This window comes from Lissotriton vulgaris, chromosome 9, assembly GCF_964263255.1.
Source record: "Lissotriton vulgaris chromosome 9, aLisVul1.2, whole genome shotgun sequence".
Classification (NCBI taxonomy): Eukaryota; Metazoa; Chordata; class Amphibia; order Caudata; family Salamandridae; genus Lissotriton; species Lissotriton vulgaris.
This window is the reverse complement of record NC_141697.1, coordinates 673365139-673387741: the sequence shown is the minus strand read 5'-3', so window position 1 is coordinate 673387741 and position 22603 is coordinate 673365139. Positions and strand designations below refer to the sequence as shown.

The 22603-nt window shown below is 45.6% G+C and overlaps 1 protein-coding gene across 1 annotated transcript; it reads right to left on the bottom strand.

Annotated features, from left to right (window-relative positions):
- Positions 1-2435: 2435 nt before the first annotated feature.
- On the bottom strand, positions 2436-6767 carry IRF2BP1 (interferon regulatory factor 2 binding protein 1). The gene has a single exon (XM_086938393.1). It carries the CDS (start codon positions 6561-6563, stop codon positions 4695-4697), a length of 1869 nt encoding a protein of 622 aa, XP_086794519.1. The 5' UTR covers positions 6564-6767; the 3' UTR covers positions 2436-4694.
- Positions 6768-22603: the final 15836 nt, after the last annotated feature.

Here is a 22603-nt window from a genome sequence, read left to right as displayed (position 1 = left end):
CAAACGCAAGCAATTTGCCTTTCTTCTTGTCATCCTCCGGGCCGTCAGAGCATTTTCCACTTTCTCTACAAGTCATGTCATGTAACCTTGGGTTATCATAGCACAGTACTTTTGCTGCCCTTGCGCCACTTCACTGTACTAAGGGGGTATGGAGCAATGGGAGGCAAAAGCACATTCATCTGGCATAACTCTCTCAATGGAAGAGATCAAACAGCATATATTCTTCCGTCTGGTAAGGGGGTCAGCCCAAAAGACACCCGTGAGGACAGTGGACAACATCTGCAATGCACCGCTATTCTTATGAATTGATATGCCTTTGCAACTTTTGTTTATTAGAATGACTGGAGTGGAATAGCCATGCAGCATGATGTTGGCAGAAGCGTTATTCCTCAAGTACTTTTTTAGTGCAGCAATCAATGCTACAAGTACCACAATGCAAGATGCCTGAGAACCTGGTGAAACCAGGAGTAATGAAATGTGAGGAGATATAGTCTAACTATATTGTCCAAGTTAAAGACTGTGCAATCTAACAATCTGCATTCCTCTACTGTCTTGATAACATGTCCGTCCTTCCTTCCTGTTCCACCATCACATATTGGTTTCCAATATACAGCTACTCAGTCACTACACTATATTGAATTGGGGATATTCTTTGTAAAGCACCGCACTTGGAGCTAGGCTTGCATTATAACAAATGCTTGAAACAAAATTGAAAACCTCTTCTCACTCTGGACCTCGGACCCATGGCATCAAATATGAGGCCAAAAATGACAACTTCATGCACCCATCTTCACTTGTTGCATTCACCCCCATCACTGTCATTTTCATTTTCAAAATACACACCAAGCAAAAGAAAGGCATTTAAGCATAGGGAGGCAAGACCTAGCAACACTACCAGCCAAACTAGGGGTCAATGTTATGAATTCGTTCTCTCAAGTATTAAGCTTTCTATTAAAAAGAATAGTGGTACAAACAAGATAGTGCATTGGCATGGGAGCTGAAAACATGTCTTGGTCACTGCTGTTCCACACGGCCTGAACCTTGTTGGCAGCTACATTTTCCTTCTTAAAAACTATAACTTTTGTTGCATCTTTTACTTTATCGGTTAAATGTCCACTACAGCCACCAAAGTCTACTAAATCCGTGTTACAGGCTTACAAGTTGCAATCAAACACGTTGTCAATACCGGATGACATCATTGTCATCCATTGGAATCCCAAAAGAAAGACACCTTAACACAACTGAAATAATACACATCATTTTCAAGTCCACACAGGCATGCTGTAATGGTACAACAGCCTACCACCCATTGCATATTCACCAGCACAGCTAGACAACAGACTCTGTAGGACAACAATATAATGTCCCATAGTGATGATAGTACTGCCATCAGCCCACCAAATATGGAGAGTATTCCCCTTATAGGCAGGAATTCTCCAAACAAAAAACAGGGTGTATCTTATGTTCACATCAGTCACATCACCAGATACATATAACAAGAACACTTGCCACCATGTATTGGAGGGGGCCTTTACGGTGAGAAAAAAAAAACATTTTCCCTTAAATTTTCAATGAGGCATAATTTACATATTTTGTCCATGGCTAAAATATAAAACACACTTGTAATGTATTACCCGATTAAACATAACCGTACCGGAAATCTTTTTACTACTCTTTGAAAACTCTTCACTCCTAATTCCCAAAAACAGAGAGTAAAGTACTGCGAATCAAAACCTTACCAGGAGCACTGAATGCAGATATCCCCTTCGTATTTGAGTACAGCACAGTCAAATAGGGCTGACAACACTACCATCTATTCTAACCCATCGAGCACATTGCTAAAAACGATTATATCATGAGCTGCTTGCTACACTTCCCAAAGCTGAAATTGCTCCCGGGGCCACACTGTTCTGAAACTGAAATCATTGTCATGTATTACGCCCAACAAAGGGGAGCAGATTTCGACGCAGTTGCACAGTGATGACATCATGAACACCAATTTACAATACACAAGACATACTCTGCTTCTGAAAAGTGCACACCGTCTACACAATGCAGGCAGTTTCCCCACTCGCTGCAACTGACAAAACCCAACAGGAATGTAAGATAGCTCTTGGGGTGAGCACCAGCCGTGGGGATCTGTGTGCAAATTACAGGAGACACATAGGTGCCAAGTGTTTACATACCAGGTCTTATCAGCTAAAAAGCCAGGACTCGCTGAAGGGGACAGCGCTATGCGTACTTGTACACCCATTATTAGAAACCATAATTATAGGGTCCATATTGCAACGTGCTTTCTCTACTAAAAGAACAGGAATGGCTCTGGGTGCCACAGTGACCAAAGACTCAACCCCCAGCAGACCACGATTACCTCATCAACCACATGCTGTTGAGAAAAGGATTGTTATTTGTTAAAGTAAACATGCCGGAGACAATTCACTTTTTAGAAAGGTCTATTTAACACAACATCTCCCTTATTATTTCAGTGTGTTAATCTTAATAGGTGATCATGGACATTTAAGCAATAGTTACCCAGAGGTATACATAAACCCACACATACACCCGTCTCCAGCCCTCGAGTGTATGATAAATGCCTCCCTAGAAACTGATACCCACAAGCACGTTTGTGAATGCAGGTGTATGTGGGTTTCAGTATCTCCACTGTGCAGCTGTGCAGCTCTCCTGATGTGCTTGTGTGTGATGCGGGCTTGGCTGAAGCGGTTGGGTTATACCTGTTGCATCCACCGGAAGCTGGTGTGTTCCAGATGGCGAACGGATGGCCAGACTGGCTGGGAACGGTCCTTCTTACCTGCCGTTGGCTGGCTCCCCAAAGCGACCGTTTTTGTTACTTGAGCAATGAGGGCGACGGGGACTAATGGTAAAGTAAGATTTAATGTGCCGTGTGCAAAGTACAAAGGGCCTGCCTTTATCTCTCAGACACAAACAGACAAAAGAGGCCATAAAGGGGACATACAAGCAACGCTTTGGCAAAGAGATGTTAAATCGTCCTGCTTGCATGTTCAAATCTCACAAGAAGCAGGGGCTTCAAAATCAGAGAGAAAGCTCGTGAGGGGCTGAGACGGAGGAGAACAGAACAAGGTCGTAATTTCCCCATCCGCCGAGGTCATTCTGAAACACAGTGAACACGTGTTGCCATAGTGTTGCAATGTCACCTAACTGCAGAGCGGAACAAGGCCGCTTGCAACACTGTGGATGTACTGATGTTTCAAACAGTGCTCGGTTCTTATGTTAACCCTGCTTCTTAAGTGCTTTCAATTTTGTCAGATGGGGAAATGGAGGTAAAGAAAGATATACAGCTTGCCAAGGATCACACAATTTGGTAATCTGGGAAATAAGTACTAGAATTCTGATATTAAGACGAGGAGCTCACTTTACAACAAAATCCAGTAGTTCTAAAGTAAAGTGTAATAGTAGTAGGGAAAATGGCGCTACCAGAGTGTAAAAGAGATGCAATACAGTACACAGACAGGCTGACAGGATTCGAGTCAAACTAGGGTGAGGTGCAGTGATATTCACGTTTTACAAGAACCCCTTGTAAATGGGAACTAATAGCAGGGATTGGAGGCTGATATGTGGGTGTAAGAATACTGATAGGTTTGTCTTGGTTAAGCACATCTTCCATGTCCCACCTGAGAACTTCCACAGGGTGGATCATGACTGAAGGCAGATTGTGAAATGCACGACTTTGATGATAAATGAATGCATACACGGACCAAATGAATTAGAAACATTAACATCTGATGTATATGTTATGATGGAATCCGTGGACTGGATTAGGAATAAAGATGGCCCCTAATCACTACCCTTTACAAGGTCATTTGAATGAAACATTTAGCATGGGCTTCCCAGAGGGCTCGTATGGGTGGTAGGTGGGATAGCACATCATGTCCCCATCCCTACTGTGAACAAATCATCAAACAGATTTATAAAAAAAAAAAGGCTGTGCAAAGTACACCTACTTTTCTGCCCTTGATTGCAGCACTGCTTTCTACTCCCTTAGCAATAGGGGAAAAGACAAAAGTAAACAACAGATTGCACAGCCCTAGAACAGGCAGAAAAACACACGCCCTCAGACCTCCTAGGAGACCTCCTGAGATGGCCAGGGAACGGGAATTAGCTCTTCAACACTGCATTAGATCAATCCGAAGATGAGTGCATGCAAACATTTGCCTTCCCTTATTAGATGGATCCGCCTGAGCTGGGACACAATCAGACAATGTAAGACCCATCCCCTATCCCCTATAATCGTGAGAAACACTATACACATCCATTTGTGGGAGAAGGTGGGCCAAATGAGTTTGGTGTAATTTATCTACGAAACCTGTTGATGGAAATGGGAATGAGGTTAAAAAAAGATCAACAAAGTAAATAATTTCCATTTCTTTTTCTGTAGATGATAGTCATGGGACGCATCTAGGGATGTATTTAAAAAAAAACTCTATGTATTTATATATCTACAAGATTTGAGCACTTTTAGGTCTCAGGACAAACAAGGTCTTCAGTTGATGACTACACCTCGCCATGGAGATACTGTCCACTGGCACAATCCAATCCTCCTCTTACCCCTGGAAAGTCGAGAATCTCCGCAGCTCAGGAATGTTAGTACTAGAGTTTTAAGTGCATGGTGGATGCACAAAGCAAGTGACCCCTCTCTTGCTTAGTCCATCCAAGGCCTAGGGGTCTCGCTCCTTTTTAACTTTCACATCACCAGCAAGGATGGTGGCAATTTCACCTTGCATGAAGGCCCAGGGCACATTGGATCCAATCAGTGGGCACTTCTCCCCGCTGGGGCAGTACACCTCATTGCTAGCTCCCTGTGACTTGATGAACTCTCTTGAGCAGGGAAAACAGAACTTGTGATGGGGCACAGATGGGCACTGAACAAAGTGGGTATCCTCAAGGTGCTCATGGCAGATTGTGCAGCACAGTGGTACTGGGTTGGAGCTACCTGAAGAATCTGGGGCACTCTGAGCAGCCGTCTGTTCAGCTGAGTGCCCACTGGAAGAACCTGCAGAAAAAGAGGCCGAGTCCCCATTGCGTGACACTAGTCGGTGCTGAGTGGAAGACGTGGCAGCTGGCGAGGCAGGACTGGCACTGCTCTGACGAGTGGTGGAATGCACCATGCTTCCATCCTTCGGGGACTGTCCAGCTGCAGTGCCCAGGCTGTCTGCCACATTTTTTAGTGCAGCGATAGGGGAGGGTTCTTTACGATGTGATGTCTCCAATGAGGTGGCAGTAGGGGTGGCAGCAGTAACTAGTGGCATGTGGGACATGGCAGTGTACATACTGGCAGATGTTTGTGGCATGGTGTGTTGCTGCTGGCGTTGCTCTTCACTGGTGAGTTTCCCACCAGCGCCTGTTTCACTCTCTGGCTCCGGGGAAGCCTTGCGTCGCCGCATAACTGTCTTTGGAGGAGCAGAACGGACAAGGTTACAGGGGGCATTGGGTGGGAGGGCACAGCTAGAATCCACATACTGCTGTGGAAGCATATCCAGGGGCACCGCTTCCCTGAAAGAACGGACAGCTTCAGTGAAGAGCTCCCCCAACAGGCGCCAGTCGCCTGTTCCATGCCTTTTCTCATATTCCAGATACTTGAACCCAGATGAGATGACTTTCTGAGAATCTTTCATACAGTCTTGAAACATTTGCCTGGCCAACCCCGACACACTAGTGTAAACGTTGCCGGAGCCACATGGATACTCAGTAAAGATCTTCAGCTCATACTCATAACCTGGTTTGGCGCCTGCATCAAACGCTAGTACCCGGCCAACAAGTGTGTGGTCCTTCTTGAAGCGCACATTAAAGGGTGCGCAGGCAGAGAGGGTGACAAGCTGCTCCCGCACCATCTTCGGTTTGCTATGCCACTCTTCGGCTCGGTGACGGGCACTTTCGTTAAGTTCTGCGAAGGAGTCATGTCGCTGCTTCTCCCTCAGCTCCCTCTCAATGTCGCTGTAAGTCATGGTAACAGTCGCTGGTCTCTTCACTGGCTCCCCCAGCAATGGGCCAGCCATTGTAAGCATTGGTCGACCACTTAGCCCAGCCATGGCTGCCGCGAACAGGCCCTGTGAGCCAGCCAACATACCTTGTGGGATCATGTTGTTAGCCACTGGACCTACTACTGTGCGACGTGTGTTAGGACTTTGCCTGCTGCCCTCGTTCGGGCCTTCGTCCCCTCTTGACATCCCATTTGGCAGCCGCGAGGTAAGGGTGTAGTCACTCATAACCCTGGCACGGTCAGTGGCACTAGGGTATCTCTCGGCTGTGCCAGGTCGGCCAGGCTCGACGGCCAGCCCTTCCTTCGTCTGCAGTGTGCCACCATGTTTGACGTTGTGTGGCCCTGGCGAGCGTCCCTCCTGCATGCCGTGGCTCCTCTTGAGCTGCCTGGCAGCTTCAATGAGCACCTCGATCCGGTCAGCGCCTTCAAAGTTAACACAGCCACGACACACAGCTTCACTGAAGTCCCAGATCATAGCCCAGGGCATTTTGGGTAGGTCGCACAGGTAGCACCATTGTCTTCTAGAGGCCTGCTGCGACGAGGACATCTTGCTGCTGCCGCCGCCCCTTCTGGGGGAAGAAGGCGGGGGAGGATCCCACACGGTATCTGTGCTCTCCCGTCCTGTCTAGCCGTTGGCAGTGAACCCTGGGCGGTTGGACGTGGTTTGCCCTCCCCGATGCTCCGGCCCACTGCGCCTTCTCCTCTGAGACCACTGCCTCAGAAGCCTGTCCGTTCGTGGAGAAACTTGCTCAACTCTGCCGCAAGGCCTGCTGGGAGTAGTAGTCCATTGCTGCAGGGAGGGGTCGCTTAAAGGGCCCGCGTTCTCTATTTTGTTTAGGGCTATATACTGCGGCACAGCAGTCCGCCTTGCTTCTATTTAGTTCGTGTCATGCTTTTTTAAACTCTTGAACGTTATTGCTTTTGTGGGCACTCTCATGTCTGAGCTACTTCCCGGAAAGACACTTTTAAGATCAGGAAGCGATATGCGACGTCTAAAAAAAAAAAAAAAAAAGGCACGCAAAATAGTCTAATTTTAACACTTTTCGTGATCTTTTTGGCAAAGTAGTTATAGTGCTGAAACTGGAAAAACGTAATCTAGGAACACATGAATTGGGTGCCAAGGTACGGCAGTGGAAAGAAGATGAAGGTGCGAGGAAGGAGATATGAAAAGCGGCGTCTGACAGGAAGATGACATTTTTTTTTAAATCTGCACCACAGAAATTTGCAACAAAGAACAATTGGCCCAGGTGTACGTTTGTAATCATTTGCGATTATCAAATAGCAAATTTTACAAATGTGTCTGACACATTTTGCGATTCCCTGTGGGTTGCAAATAGACCTACCTCATTGATATTTATGAGATAGGGCTCTGTTTGCAACCTATTGGGAATCACACGAATCACAGGAATGGTGGCTTGCTGGGGTCAGCAGATGTGTGTGATTGTTTTTCAAAAAAGCAATTTTTTTCAATGCATCACACATTTTTCCTAAAGGAAAATGGGAATGTGTTTCAAAAAGAAAAATGAAAAGTTTTCTTTTAATTTTTTAAGAGTAGCCTGCTCTTAAAAAATGTTTTTTTCAGACATTCACAAAGGGGAAGGGGTCCTTCGAGGAATCCTTCCTATTTGCAAATGGGATACCACCTGTCACCCTAGATTCAAAAACCTCATGGAGTACACAAATTGAAAAGAGCAAAACCATATATAATCAGAGCTCTCTACCAATCCTAAAGCGCCATGGGGCCAGTTTAAGTAAATCCATATCACAAGCACTAGAAGTTTACAAATTTAAGGCGCAGTCTGGTGCTTTGTATGGAGCAGAAATCTGGGGCATAAAAGCAGGTAACATCTTTATGAAATGTGAAAATAATTTTTTTAGAAGGTTATTGAAGATGCCCAGATGTACACCCCTTGTACCCTTGTTTTTGGATTTAAACATGAAAAGAACGGATCATATCGCATTACTTAGGCCACTGTTGTTTTGGGTCAGAATCTGGAGTACTCAAGAACTCACAGATTATAGACAAGGAATTATAGAAGTCAGGAGTCTGGATGAATTTAATACAATCTCATGGCTTAATCATGTTAATCATTGGTTGCATCGAATAGGCCTTGCTCATTATTGGGATGAGCCAGCAAGCTTGACGCAAAGAAGTAAGACTGAGGTTAAGAATCGATTCTGGTTTTATATAACACACCATTACCAAAATAATCTTCCTTGTGGGTCCATTACTCGTAGTTTTCTTGATTTTAAGAATGTTCCATTGTTCGAGGAATTTTTAAATGAGATACAACCAGCCTTAGCAAAAAGCCTGTACTTAAAATTCAGATATGGTATATTGAAAACAAAAGTAGTACTAGCTAAATGGGATAAGACCTCAGGTCAATCAATAAATACAAATTGTACATGTTGTGATTTAAACTTAAAAGAAGATGATATTCACATATTGTTCTTTTGTACTGCCTATGAACATGCTAGGAAAAAATGGATCAAACCATTGTGTAAAGCCTTAGGCATTCGTGCTTATCAGGAAGCATATAGGATCGTTAAGACTGACACTAGACGCCTTATTGTGTTTTGTATAAGCAGATTCCTTTTGAATGTTGGGTACACACGTAAAATCATGGCCTTAGATCTATAGATAAGTTACATGTGCATATCTGATACAGGCTAGGTTGTTTTCCAGATGCGTTAGAGTTGGTAGCTGTTAGTATATTTAATTTCATTTTTATGCCTTTTTAACGGGGATGTTGTTTTTTTTTTTTTTTTTTTTTCTGCTTCCAAATGATTGTGTAATTACTAAGTATAATGTAAGTCTTACTGTCTGAAATGTACAGTTTTTGCTTCAAATTGATCGGCAATTTATATGTATAATGTGTTGTGTTAAAATGTATCTTTTATGGCTAAAAATAGCCGAAATAAAGATTAAATGAAAAAAAAAATGGGATACCACCTGCTTGTAGTAGGTGGTAAAGTGCGAATGTTTTGCAACCATATGTCGGTCGCAAAACATTTACACATACCACTGTGATTTGGTATTAGGAAGGGATGCCACATGCACCTTCCTAATACCGAATCACAAACCCATGTTGCAATTTGGTAATAGGTTACCAGAACGCAAATTGGGCCTTTGTATATTGAAAAATGCAATTTTTAGTTCGCAAACAGCCCGATTCTAATAATCGGGCCGTTTGCGAATGACAAAAAACGTTGTACATTATGCCTAATATGACAGTATTTCTGTTCTAGTTCACTTAATTGCTCACACACAACAAGGCTGCATTTTAAAATACCTTACAGGATCAAGACACCTGCTGCAGAGATCTTTTTGTGCCCAACAATTTCCAGGAGATTATCATAACAGTAAGGTAAAATTAGTTTACTGATTAATGTAGTTCCAGGAGAGTGGTTGTCCAGTCACAGTTTTGACTCATGAAATAGCACAGAGGGTTAATGTGCCTGCTGCAAAGCACATTGTGTAATATGCAGATCACATATTTCTATTTCAGGTAGACAGGTAAGTGGATTACTGCTTTTGATACAGATATTCATTTGTTACTTTAAGTTGATAAATTGCAATCCTTCTAATATAGCACCCCGACCTATAAACCGGCATAAAGAAACTGTATGCTATCTGCATGTCATGGGGTTAGATCCTTATTGTTTTGTTCTTAATCAGTTGTTATTCTAAGTTTGAAAATAATGGTTCCTTCGGGTAGTAATAAAGTATTGTTAGTGCAGACAATCACAATCACTGTGTTAAATCCTGATTTAGTGTTTCTCTGAACCATGCTCTCTTCACATATAATCCCTACAGGTATGCATAATATGTGACTCCTACATCCCATAACACTCATTGTCATACAAAGCATTTCTTGCACATTTATTCGCACACTTGTATAATTTATTGTCTCTGTGTGTGTGATGTAAAGCAGTCTGACGCCTTACACTGGGATGAGTATCTCTATCAAAAATAATTAAATACAAATTAAATTAGTAAGTTCTATTTAAATTTAATTTGTGCAACTACCCATCACACAGATCCACCTGGCCATCTTACAGAGCATGCCCATCTCGAACATTGGGGAGTGAACAAAGTCAAAAACCTGCCTCCAAATCATCTCATGATCTGCTACATCCAACACAAACAGGATTTAGATCTGGATATGGGACAGACACAGCTCTTCTAGCAATCACTGAAGATCTTAGGAGAATTTTGGACTAAGGGGGCTCAGCTGCGCTCATCCTATTGGACTTGAGCCCAGCTTTTGATACTGTTTCCCATCTGATTCTGCAAAGCAGGCTGGAGGTGTTAGGAATCAAGAAAAAAGCACCAAGCTGGCTGGTCTCTTTTTTGGAAAACAGAAGCCTTCAAGTCCAGGTGGGAGTGTCTTTCAGAAGTACGCCAGCTCAAGTGTGGAGTTCCCAAGGGCTCATCTTTGAGCCCTACACTTTTCAATGTATATATGTGTCTATATGTATATATGATATCATCTGTCTAGCAGGATTTGCTGTGGTTTCATATGTCGACGACACAGAGATCATAATCTCTCTCTCTTTCTCTCACCTCTGATATCAGACAAACCAAGGCCAAGTTGATGGAATGTATGGAGCAGGTACAAAAGTGGATGTACAACAGCCACCTCAAACTAAATGGCGATAAAACAGAGGTTATGTTGTTGGGAAATAATCCCTCCCTGTGGAATAATTTCTCCTGTCCTTTAGGTTTGGGTGCCGCTCGAGACTGCAAGTGTTACCTGGGACTCACGCTCGCTACAGGAGTAGCTGGGAGCCAACGCGCTGCTTGGGGCATTCATCATTTTCTTCTCCCTGGTGGAACCGGCCGCAGAGGAGGTGAGAGGCGCGGCGAGCGGGACTGCGAGGTCCAGCATCCCTAGTTACATCGCCAGCTGGTTCCTCTTCCCGCCGCGCCCCCTCCCAGTGCCACGCCCCCTCGCCCGGAAAGCTCTTCACCTCTCGCGGCCCCCGCTTCGCGGGAGCCGCTCGAGACTGCAAGTGTTACCTGGGACTCACGCTCGCTACAGGAGTAGCTGGGAGCCAACGCGCTGCTTGGGGCATTCATCATTTTCTTCTCCCTGGTGGAACCGGCCGCAGAGGAGGTGAGAGGCGCGGCGAGCGAGACTGCGAGGTCCAGCATCCCTAGTTACATCGCCAGCTGGTTCCTCTTCCCGCCGCGCCGCGCCCCCTCCCAGTGCCACGCCCCCTCGCCCGGAAAGCTCTTCACCTCTCGCGGCCCCCGCTTCGCGGGTGCCGCTCGAGACTGCAAGTGTTACCTGGGACTCACGCTCGCTACAGGAGTAGCTGGGAGCCAACGCGCCGCGCCGCGCCCCCTCCCAGTGACACGCCCCCTTGACATACTTAGGCGCTTCTAGGTACGCGCATCGCGGGACGCGCGCGGGGCGGTCCCCGGGGTGAAGACCGGGCAAAGAGCGGGCCGTTCTAGGCCGTTAGAGGCCGGCAGAGACCGCTCTGACGCCCAGCCTCTCTACACCTACCCCATAATGGCGACCAGACCCTCACGGAGTAAGTCTGCTCAACAAGGCTTAAGTACATTGGATAAATTCTTCCCAAAGGCAAGTATCCAAGCCAGTAAATCCCTTTCGGTCACAGAAACGCTCCTTGAGATGGGTCCCGAAAGCGTGTTTCTGGAGCAAGGGGATACCTCCTCTACAGATGTTAGCACACTCATTCCACTGGACGCCACTCATATGTCTCTAATGGACAGCATTGATCAGACCATTGAGTCAGTCCTTCAGCAGTTGAGAACTCCCGTAACGCAGAGGGATAGGAACTCCTCCCGTCCATCTGAGATTTCTGACCATTCTGCCATTCCGGATAACATGGGCACAGACCTGCAGGAAGCGGGGCAGGCCACCCTGCTCACAGAGCCTGCAGGCAGTGGAATGGTCCAACCCCCAAAAAGGAAAAGATCCAGGAAATTAAAGAAGGCAAAAAGGGCCAAGGTTGATATAATTGAGCCAAACCAGGATATCAGTACAGACATTTCGGCCTCCCCTGAGCTTATCCTGTCAGGGTCTAGGTCAGACCACTCGGGCTCTCCAGCAGCAGCGGCCCTCTCACTGACCTCGGGCCCATTCATCTTTGGTGGGGCAAACTCTAACAGTACTGATGCAATAATCAATTCACTCACAGTAACCATCAAGGAATTGTTAACCCCCATCTCAGCCAAATTGGACGCTATAGAGAGCAGACTTAAGGCCTTGGAAAATCTACATACAAGGAAGAGCCCTGGGTCAGCTACAGATGCTTCTGTGGCTGCCCAGGCCTGTCCTGGGAATAGACCGTTGCCCTCTGCACCGTCCCAGGTCCCTCATACGGCTCAATACAACAAATTGGTGAAGGAGGGTCCGAGGGAAAGTTTAACGACCTAACAGGTAAATACCCCCAGTGTAACAACCTAAAGAACAAAGGTACCTGTCAGTCGGGTAACGCTGAGGTGCTCAGAAAGCGCGCTAGGATAAGCAAATACACCCAAGAACCGGATAGATCAAACACATTGACTATCAACAGTTGCTGGTTTAAGTCCTGTCAGACCACCCAGATGGCGAAACCTCATCATGTAGGACACTCAGGCCATGGTTAGTCTGCAAACGCCCAGGTGTATATTGGCAATGCATGACTGAGTCATGGTCTGGATACCGCAAATGTTAATGCAAGGTGGTACTGATAGGTGCAGTGCAAAAAAATATACAAATAGTGCAGTGGCTAAAATGGCTGTCAAGGCAAACGAACCCTTCGGCTCGTGAACCCGCCGTGAGGTACCGACGGACAGAGCGGGGCCTTATCTTTCCGAGCAGTTGCCGGGTGAGGTGAGGCTTACTTCCCACATATTGATGGGGAAGACCAATCGCATCCACTGAGCAATTCGAGAAGATGCGGTAGGATGGTCGTGTTCGACCACTCTTAGTTTACCTATATTATGGTCTTTTGATTTAATCTCTTACTTTTTCATTCCTACACATTTGGTAGTGTAATCTGCAGTAGCATTTTTGAAAGCTTGGCCCTGATGAATGCCAGTGAATTTACACAGTACGGCAGAAACATGTTGGCCTGATTATCTTTGTTTTCTACCAAGCAAACTGGACAGTGATTATTTTACACTGTCATTACACTATTTTTAATCTGACGTCCAGGCAAGCACTAATAAAGGTCTTCGTTTGCCTTGACAGCCATTTTAGCCACGGCACTATTTGTATATTTTTTTGCACTGCACCTATCAGTACCACCTTGCATTAACATTTGCGGTATCCAGACCATGACTCAGTCATGCATTGCCAATATACACCTGGGCGTTTGCAGACTAACCATGGCCTGAGTGTCCTACATGATGAGGTTCCGCCATCTGGGTGGTCTGACAGGACTTAAACCAGCAACTGTTGATAGTCAATGTGTTTGATCTATCCGGTTCTTGGGTGTATTTGCCCTCATACGGCTCTACAGAGCACAATTGTTGCGCCTGCTTCCCAGACGCACCCCGTGCCACCTCCAGCGCCTAGGCCTCCTGTCCCGGCCCCTAGGAGATCGAAGCAACCTCCTGCGCCACATCCAGGGGTGGCAGTGATCCCTACCAATGGCTCCACTGGTGGTACCACTCCCCCCCTTGATAAGCGCATGGTGGTTAATCTGCCCCCAGAAGCAGTCCCATATACGGCAATCATGGTGGGAGTACCTGAGCTTACTGGCGACACAAGGGAGCCTCAAGACTCATTACGAAATAAGGTTATAAGTTGGCTTAGTATTAATAGGCCGCTGCCACCAAACCTGAAAGGTGATGTTTTGATGGTTAGGAGGATCCCCTGGATTGGCCTTACCCCAAAGAATAGGGCAGGGGATTGTATTATTATAAGTTTCAAAAGCCCACATGTCGCCAACTACATTTGTAACTGGCTCGCAAGGCCTGACAAGTCCAATATTGAATTAGTACCTCTATCACACTTCTACCCTAGTGCTAGCAGCACGAAGGGAGGGAGGGAGAAGGAGTGGACTAGAGTAGGCTTTGCTGTAGATGGCTCACGTTATAGACCAAGGCATTACTTACCACCTGGCCAGGCCAATTTTATCCATCATAACAGGTTCTCCTGCTTAGATCAGGTCGATTGACCACAAATAGGGGAGATTTCTTTCAGCCCTGGGAAGATGCCGGTTGAGGTGCAAAGTCGGGGGGGATTGAGTACAGCCCCTATAACTGAACATGGCCCGCAGGATACCGTTAAAGATCGAAAGACTAATATGGATGACAGTCTGGGTGTAATGGGGCCCCTACTAAACACCGGGTCAGTCCATACTGTGCAACCTGGGGCGGCGGAATTGGTTGGGCCACCCGCCACCGCGGTTGGCAGTTCTGCTTCCTCAGACACTTACCCACCTATAGCCGTTGTGCAACATCCTACTGTAGGTCAGGGTACCCTATCATCAGATCCGGGGCTGAGAATCCTCTCCTGGAATGTGGCAGGAATTGCAAATAAGGAAGGCACACCGGAGTGGGATCAGCTAGTAGGTAGTAGTGACATCCTCCTTTTGCAGGAAACATGGGCGAGGGGCACGCAATCCAGGAGAGGGTTTGAAATATTTGAAATCCCTGCCAAATGGAGTGGGAAGGGGAGGCCGTCAGGTGGCCTGGCAATCTGGATTGCGAGCCACACTGGGTGCCAGGCAGAACAGGTGCATACGTTCTCGCAGGACATTCAGTGTGTTCGGCTCACATGGCCTGGAAAACCACCGTGGGCCATTGTGAATGTCTACTCGCGCCCAGTTGCCGCCCCAAATGAATCTCCGACCCTAAACGAGCTATCCTCCTTTTTGGGTCAACTTCCGGGAGACTACAAGGTGGTGCTTGGAGGAGACTTCAATTGCCACTTTGAACCCCTGGAAGGTCTACTAGAGGGTGCCCTCACGGCCGAGGACGACTACTGGGGGGTCCCGCCCTCGTCTTCCCCCCACCCCAAAGCCTGGTCACCGCTAGCAATACAACTCATGTCCCTCACCCTGAACTACGCACTGAGGGCTTGTAATGGTCGCACTCCTTCCGATACTCCCTCAGTGTGTACTTTTAACAGAAGGGGCCATGAGTCGAGGCTAGACTATATCATGCTAGATATTACGCTCTGGCCAAAAGTCCTCGACTTTAGGGTATTAGAGAGGTCTGATAGTGACCACAATGCCCTTTGTTTAAACATCCAGTGGCCCCTGCCCCCAGAGGGCATATCTGTAGGAAGTGAAGGAGAAGACACGGGGGAATTGCTCCTTACAACCAATAGGCGCCGGGTTAAGTGGGGGAAGCTTGCGAGCTCAGAAGCGGCCATCAGCAAGCTTTATGAGTTGGCACTCCCCAGGTTCATGGAGGTGGATGCACTTCTAAATGAACCATGTACCCCAGAATATAATGAGAAACTGGGCAGTATACACCAGGACCTAGTGAGGGACTTGGCCGAGTTATTTCACCCGGAGGTGCCAACCAGAAAGAAAAGGTCCCATGTTCCCACCTGGTATACCTCCTCCTGTAGGACAGCAAAATCGGAGCTTATTGCTGCAATAAAAGAAGGATCAAATAAGGCCAAGGTACGTGACCTTAGGAAGCATTACAAAGCAGTGATGGCGACTGCTAGGTCCGAGTGGGACTGGAACCATTGGCAGGACCTTCATCAAGCCCTTAAAGTCAGGGATTCCCGGAAATTCTGGGCCCTTGTTAACAATGGGACAGGGGATCTTAATAAAGCAATTGAACCCAACATCGCCCCCGTGGTGTGGGAGGCCCACTTTGGGGTACTTTATCAAGACACTAACTCCTGCCCTGATACATCCCTCTTGGCGCCTGTAGGCTCCCATGATTCTCGCATGGAACTATCCCTGGGGGAAGTGGAGGCGGCCCTAGAGCACCTATCGTGGGGGAAGGCGCCAGGTCTGGATAGGCTACCCGGGGATCTCTTTAGGCACCACCCGGATATCTGGGGCCCATACCTCCTTATCCTTTTCAATGCCATTCTAGGAGGCATGGAAATCCCCGGGTCTTGGCTGGGGGCAGAGATTGTTCCGATCCATAAGAAAGGTTCCACTCTGCTCCCCGCCAACTACAGGCCTATTAGCCTAATAGACGTACCCCAAAAGCTTTTTGCGCGCCTCATCCTTAACCATCTCCTGGACTGGGTGGAGGACAATGACATCATGAGCCCCCTCCAGGCTGGCTTCAGAAAGAACACGTCGACCATGGACCAGATCTTCCGCCTCCTTCTCCTTTATTGGAAGACGGTCACGCTAGAGGGAGGAAGGCTGTACATGGTCTTCGTGGATCTGAGGTCAGCCTTTGACCTAGTCCCTAGAGGAAAACTATGGGAGGTTTTGCAGAAGCTAGGAGTACCCCCCCACCTTCTTAGTATTATCACCAGGTTGCATGAGAACAACTATGCACAAGTGAGGTGTGGGAGGGATGGCAAGCTCTCGGGCAAATTCCCGGTCCGCCGAGGAGTCAGACAGGGCTGTGTCCTGGCGCCGACCCTGTTCTGTCTTTTCATTAACAGTGTCATCCAACATCTGACACTGTTAAGGACAATGATGCTCCGTTTTTGGCAGGCAGGAGGGTTCCGGCAATAATGTTTGCTGATGATACCCTCCTGCTTTCCAAATCCCCCATGGGGATCCAGAGGATTGTGGATGGTTTTGGCCTTTTCTGTCACCAACATGGGCTGGAGGTGAACACGGAGAAAACTAAGTTTATGATCTTTAACCCTCCCGCCAAGGCCAGACCAAATCCTAAACTGGGGGATGTTAGTCTTGAGAGGGTTTCAACCTTTATATACTTAGGGGTAACACTCCAAGAAAACCTAGCTTGGGACTGCCAGATAGCGAGATCCAGGCTGAAACTTTCCCAGCTTTCGGGTGCACTCCTGAAGGTGGCTAACAAGTCCACCTTTAAGCCTGTAAGCCCGGCCTTGGAAACATGCAGGTCCCAAGCGAAGGCAGCAGCCATGTATGGCAGTGAGCTGTGGGGACACAAAGCAGGGAAGGCTCTGGCAGGTGTGGAAAACAGTTTCCTGAGACGCTTACTTGCTCTCCCGCAAGGCAGCCACTCCTCCCTTTACGACTTGACTTGGGCCTTCCCTCTATTGCTGAAGACCTCCTGTCGAAACCTGTGAAGTTCTGGCATCGGATATGGACCACCGAGGAACTGCATCACTACAGACAAGACCTTATGCATGTAATGAGGCTGAATGCCAACAGCAAAATTCCCTGGTTGGCTTTTATCAAGGCGGAACTGTTCAGCTTGAACTTGCCAGACTTATGGGATGACCCAGCCCAGGGCTGTCAAAGGATCACGCGCAAATCTCTTGCACAGCTGTATAAAAATAAAAACCTTGTTGATATGGACAATGCTCACAACAGCGGCACCCTGACGGGACGTTTTATGGAATCCAAAAATTCTTATGCTTTTGAACCCTTCATGGATTTTATTTTCCCTCTCCTGGCAAGGAAATTGTTCCTCCAATGGAGGTTTGGTACACTCCCTACCAAAGTATTTACCAGCAAATGGTCCTCAGGGGGTGACAAACTTTGCCCATGTTGTAAAGCCCTGGATGAAGACGACCTACACATAATGTTTGTTTGCCATGCTTATCAGAGTCCCAGGAAGCGTTGGATAGCACCGTTGTGTCGGAACCTGGGCTTCAGGAAATACCTGCAGGCCTACAGGGTCATGAAAACTAACACTCTGGGCCACATTGTCTTTGCTGTTTCAAAATTCTTAATGGCAGCATGGATAATAAGAAAGAAACTGTCCCCCTGAACTGGTACTATCTTGCAGCTTTTATTCCATGTGGGTTCAGCAGGAAATTTTTATATGTAAATACTGTCTTTTTAATATATGTATTGTATTTTATTGCATCTTTTATGGCCCATGTGGCCGAAATAAAGAATTTTTGGAATTGGAATTGGAATTGGTTTGGGAAATCGTCCTTCTCCAAAAGATGAGATCAAAAGCCTGGGAATATTATTTGAAAAGAACCTTACCATGGCAGCACAAGCCGAGAAATTGGCTGGATCATGCTTTTGGCTTTTAAGAGCTCGTACGAACACTATTAAATGGATGCTCATTAATAACCATAGAATTGTAATCAAAGGACTCACTATGTCAAATCTGGATTACGGTAATTCTTTCTATCTTGGGAGCACTATGCGTGCCTAGAAAATTACAGGTGATACAAAATGCTGCAGCTAGAGTCCTGCTGAATATCTCTAAATCACATTCAGCACGACCCGCATTAGCAAGCTTACATTGGCTGCTTATAAGGAGAGAATTAAGTTTAAGTATCTTTGTATAGTCCATAAAGTAAGACATGTTCAGAGGCCACATACTTTGAAGCAATTCCTTGTTCCTCACCAGAACATACAGGACTTACGATCAAACAATCAATCTCTCCTAGTTATATCAAGAATAAAAAAGTCAGAAGTAGAGGACGTTCCTTTGCCTACTTGGCTCCCAAGCTCTGGAATTCACTTCAGTTAAGTCTAAGATCTAAGGATAACCTGCTCAGCTTCAGGAAACAACTGAAAACATACTTGTTCTCCTGATCTCAGCCTTCCTGATTTCAGCCTTCCTCATTCAGGTTACCTGTTAGCTCTGGGAAGTCAGTGTTTGTGTAGCCATGCGCTTTATAAAAAACTTGAAATGAAACGAAAAACAAATGTTTATCAATTGTACTTGTGAAGCGATAAGCTGTGCACCCTTGTTTCCTTTAATTGCACTGGTACCTAGGTGTTAGGCTTCAAATAGGTATAAGCCAGAATGATACTTGAACAAAAGAAGGGCTGATAGCCCTTTTTACTCAGGCCTTTGTCTTGGGCCCAGCTGGCGATGAAAATAAGAAAGACTCTCGCCGCCTGCAGGTTGCTCCTCTGAACAAAAAGCAGACAATGTGTAGGTGCTGCTCAATTGTGTTGTGATGTCGGAAATTACACAAGGACAAATTCAGCATATTTCACTAGATTTGCTGGATTCTGAATCTGGCTCAGAAAAAAATATCAGAACCAGGATCCAACGGGATCTTCCTCATTTCCTGCACTGTCATAGTATACATTTCCCAAACCTCTTGAACTAAAACAAATTATTTTCAGTCAGTCAGTCATAAGCTTTTATTCGATATGCAAGATATCTTATAAGCACATTTATAATACAATCAATATAATGTACAAAAAAAACCATTGCCACAAGAAGTCAGTATGAATTATTAAAAGAGATAAAAGGACGTAAAAGCCCGTTAATAAATTAACTAAAAAAAGAATTAAACAGCTACTGACAATCTCTTACAACGAATAAGCCAAAACTGCTTTAACAATTTAGCTATTCCGCACACAATAGGGGGTGAAGTGTCCGTGATTAGGATACGCAAGGCTACTAAATGACTACGTGTGCCCATATTTCGGCAGAGTGGTTTCAGCCAGAAACTCCTAGGCTTTGCGTAATCCGGGCATTCAAATAAGACATGCGCAATGGACTCAACCTTACTCGGGCAACATGCACAGTTGGGAGAAGTACGGGCCGCTAACGACCAATTCGATACCAGAGCACCTAGCGGGAGGGAACCAACTCTAAACTTAAAATAAAGAGCTCGGTCAAAGGGGAGAGTGATCAAGTCCAGGTAGGGTTCGAAGGCCACAGTGTCTTTAATTTGTAGGAAGGCGGCAGTGGACCTGCAATGGTTAGAGTTTGTAGTTAGACGCTCCGCAGTCCATTTCCAATAAAGCGCCTTGACCACTTCTTTTGGAGGGGCTGAACGAGATGACCAGCAGTCTCCTAGTCCAATATTCTCCAAAAGCTTTTTGGTGTCACTTAACCATCTTATTTTCATTTTTTCACAGACTTGCAGAGGGAACACATTTTTACCACATGCTTAGACAGCCTAAACAATAACGGGTAACCATTGTGCCGGTATTTAATTGACATAGCAATTAGGATAGCCAGTTTTCCATTACCACTTCACTAGCACATTGAACGTGTAGAGAACGTGTAGAGACACACTGTTTGTGCAATAACATCAGAAGATACTTATTTCTGCTGCACTTCCCATGCCAACAGAATCACAGTGCACCTCCAATCGCTGTGGGAGCTGTCCGCACAGTTCAGGCAGAGACTGCACCTGTCAGGTACTGCCATGGTGCTGCCATGCATCTTGTGTTTTAGGTCAACTAGACAGAGCAGGACTTGAGCACTGCGAGTGCCCGCGATTAGGGCATCCTCTGAAATCTGAACACATCCTTGCTGCCAGAGTGGGTAAGACTTGATACGGGCCTGCTGGGCCCCAGGGGACTCGCTGCTAAAGGTGCTGCGGCACCACTGACACTTTTGACTGTTTCCTAAGAGTAAGCGAGGACTCTGGAGTAAGGCCTACTAGTGAGCATTCCATGCGTGCATCCACCAGTGAATGGGAAATAACCCCAATCACATTACAAGGAAGAGGATAACACAGGAGTTTTCTAGTTAAACACAAGATCCCAGAACTCGAGGGGATTGTGTTATTGCTTAAAAAAGTCAGAATACTTCTTCAAATGCATAGAGGTAGAAATAAAATACTTCTTTTTAATATAAAAACATGTATTTGACTGGCCATTGATTTTTTGACATTGATGAGTGCACTTTTCAGTTATGAGTCATGTTCACTAACCTGTATCCACACTTCCCCACCAAGGGAGACTTTGACTGCTTGTCCACAGATACCACTGAGAGTCAAGAGGAGAAGAAGTTCTTGGCATAGTTGCTCAGGATCCATAGTAGATCGGGCAGGTGGACATCAGGAGTAAAAGGCCTCAACCACCATGCATTCCCCATAACCCTCTTAAAGGGGTCTTGACAGGGTTTATTCTAAATCAGACTATCTTAAACAATGTAACACAGCCAGAGCTTGAGAATACTGAGTGTGATTACTATTCATCCTCTGTTTGAGTTATAATACCGTTACCACCAAATGGAGTATGCATAGACTTCTCGCCATTGCAACCTAGGAGAGACAAGTTAGTAAATAAATAACTCTGGTAAACAAAAAGAATGAAATTGTCTTAAGCTTTGAAACACCAATGATAATGATAATGATCATTATCTACTATGCATACAGTACACTTACCACCTACTTGCACAGACCTGATATAGGCCCATATGTACAAAAGGATTTTGCATTTCTAATGGTTCGATTCACTAGTTCGAGCCCTTAAGAAATGCAAAACTGCCTTTACTAATGTACAAAGGCACATAGGGCGTTTCAAAATACAATTTCTACCAGTAGAAGTTGCATTTTGTGATAAGCAAAATAGTAAATCGCAACTAGGGATTTCCTACTTGCGATTTCCTAACCGCATTTACATAGCATTTCCTAATTGCGACTAGTTCCAAAAAAGACATTTTGGAAATGCTATTATCATTGAATCAGAATAGGTGGTAACCAGATGCAAACTAAAAAAAAGTCCCCAAAATGCATCAGGCTCATTCAGAATAGTGGCTCTGTATGCTTATGTTCTTGTAATCTTTGAAGAAGGATGTGTGGGGTATTTTATATAGAGTAGCTCAAATGTTTTCACTGTTTCCAAGGCAGTGTTGAGAGTCAGTGGGTTTGGGATTTCCCATGCAATGTTATAACCAACCAAAGAGGGAAGTTGCTTTTTTAACCACTGCTTTAACCATGCAGTGTCCATTATTGGAGATAAAAGGAAAGGAAAATATATATTCTTCCATTTAGGGGTACCTTCAAATTTAGACAATGTCGTTCTGCTCTTTACTTTTTACAATTGTTACCTGATCCATTCACTTATTATTGTCTGGCCTTGTTTTTACAGTGTGATATAAAAACAAGAAAGTAATTCCTGTATTCTAAATAGGTTGACACTAATACAGGGTTTTTTCTACATATGAATTTGATACATTTTAGTCATGTTTTAGCTAAGTATGTAATTTTACGCGGAATGTCTAAGACATTGTGTAGAAGTATGCATTTACAATTTAGGATTATTATGTATGTTGTAAGTAGAATACTTTGTATGCCGTTGTTTTGTACTGGCGAAATAAAGAGACCTGAGCGAACGAACATATAGGCACTAGATATGTTACAATAATTAACTATCAGCCAAGGCCGTCAGTGAAAAGGGGAGGAACACATACGCCTGGGACACTCCCCCACTAAAATGTTCGCTCTCGTGGTGGCGGCTGCCTACGCTGTGCAGAGAAAGCTGCTAATTTCTGTGTAATGAGGATCTACATTTCTGAAAGGATGAAGGCAGGTTGTCAATACAGGGATAACAAAATGGTTCAATGTTTGCAGCTGGAACAGCATGAAGAAAGAGGCTTAAATATGTATAGTCTAGAAAGGAGGACGGAAGGGTCAGGGAGTGCAGAGAAACTGGAGACACTTTATTCACCAGGGGTAGAAACACAGTAAAGAAGAGGAGAATGTTCCATCAGGTGTGGTTCTGAATAGACAGCTGATCAGAAAAATTAGAGGGAAGCTTCAAGAAAAGTAGCAAACATATAAAATTGAATTCCTGCACAAATACTAAGAGCAATCCCTGATA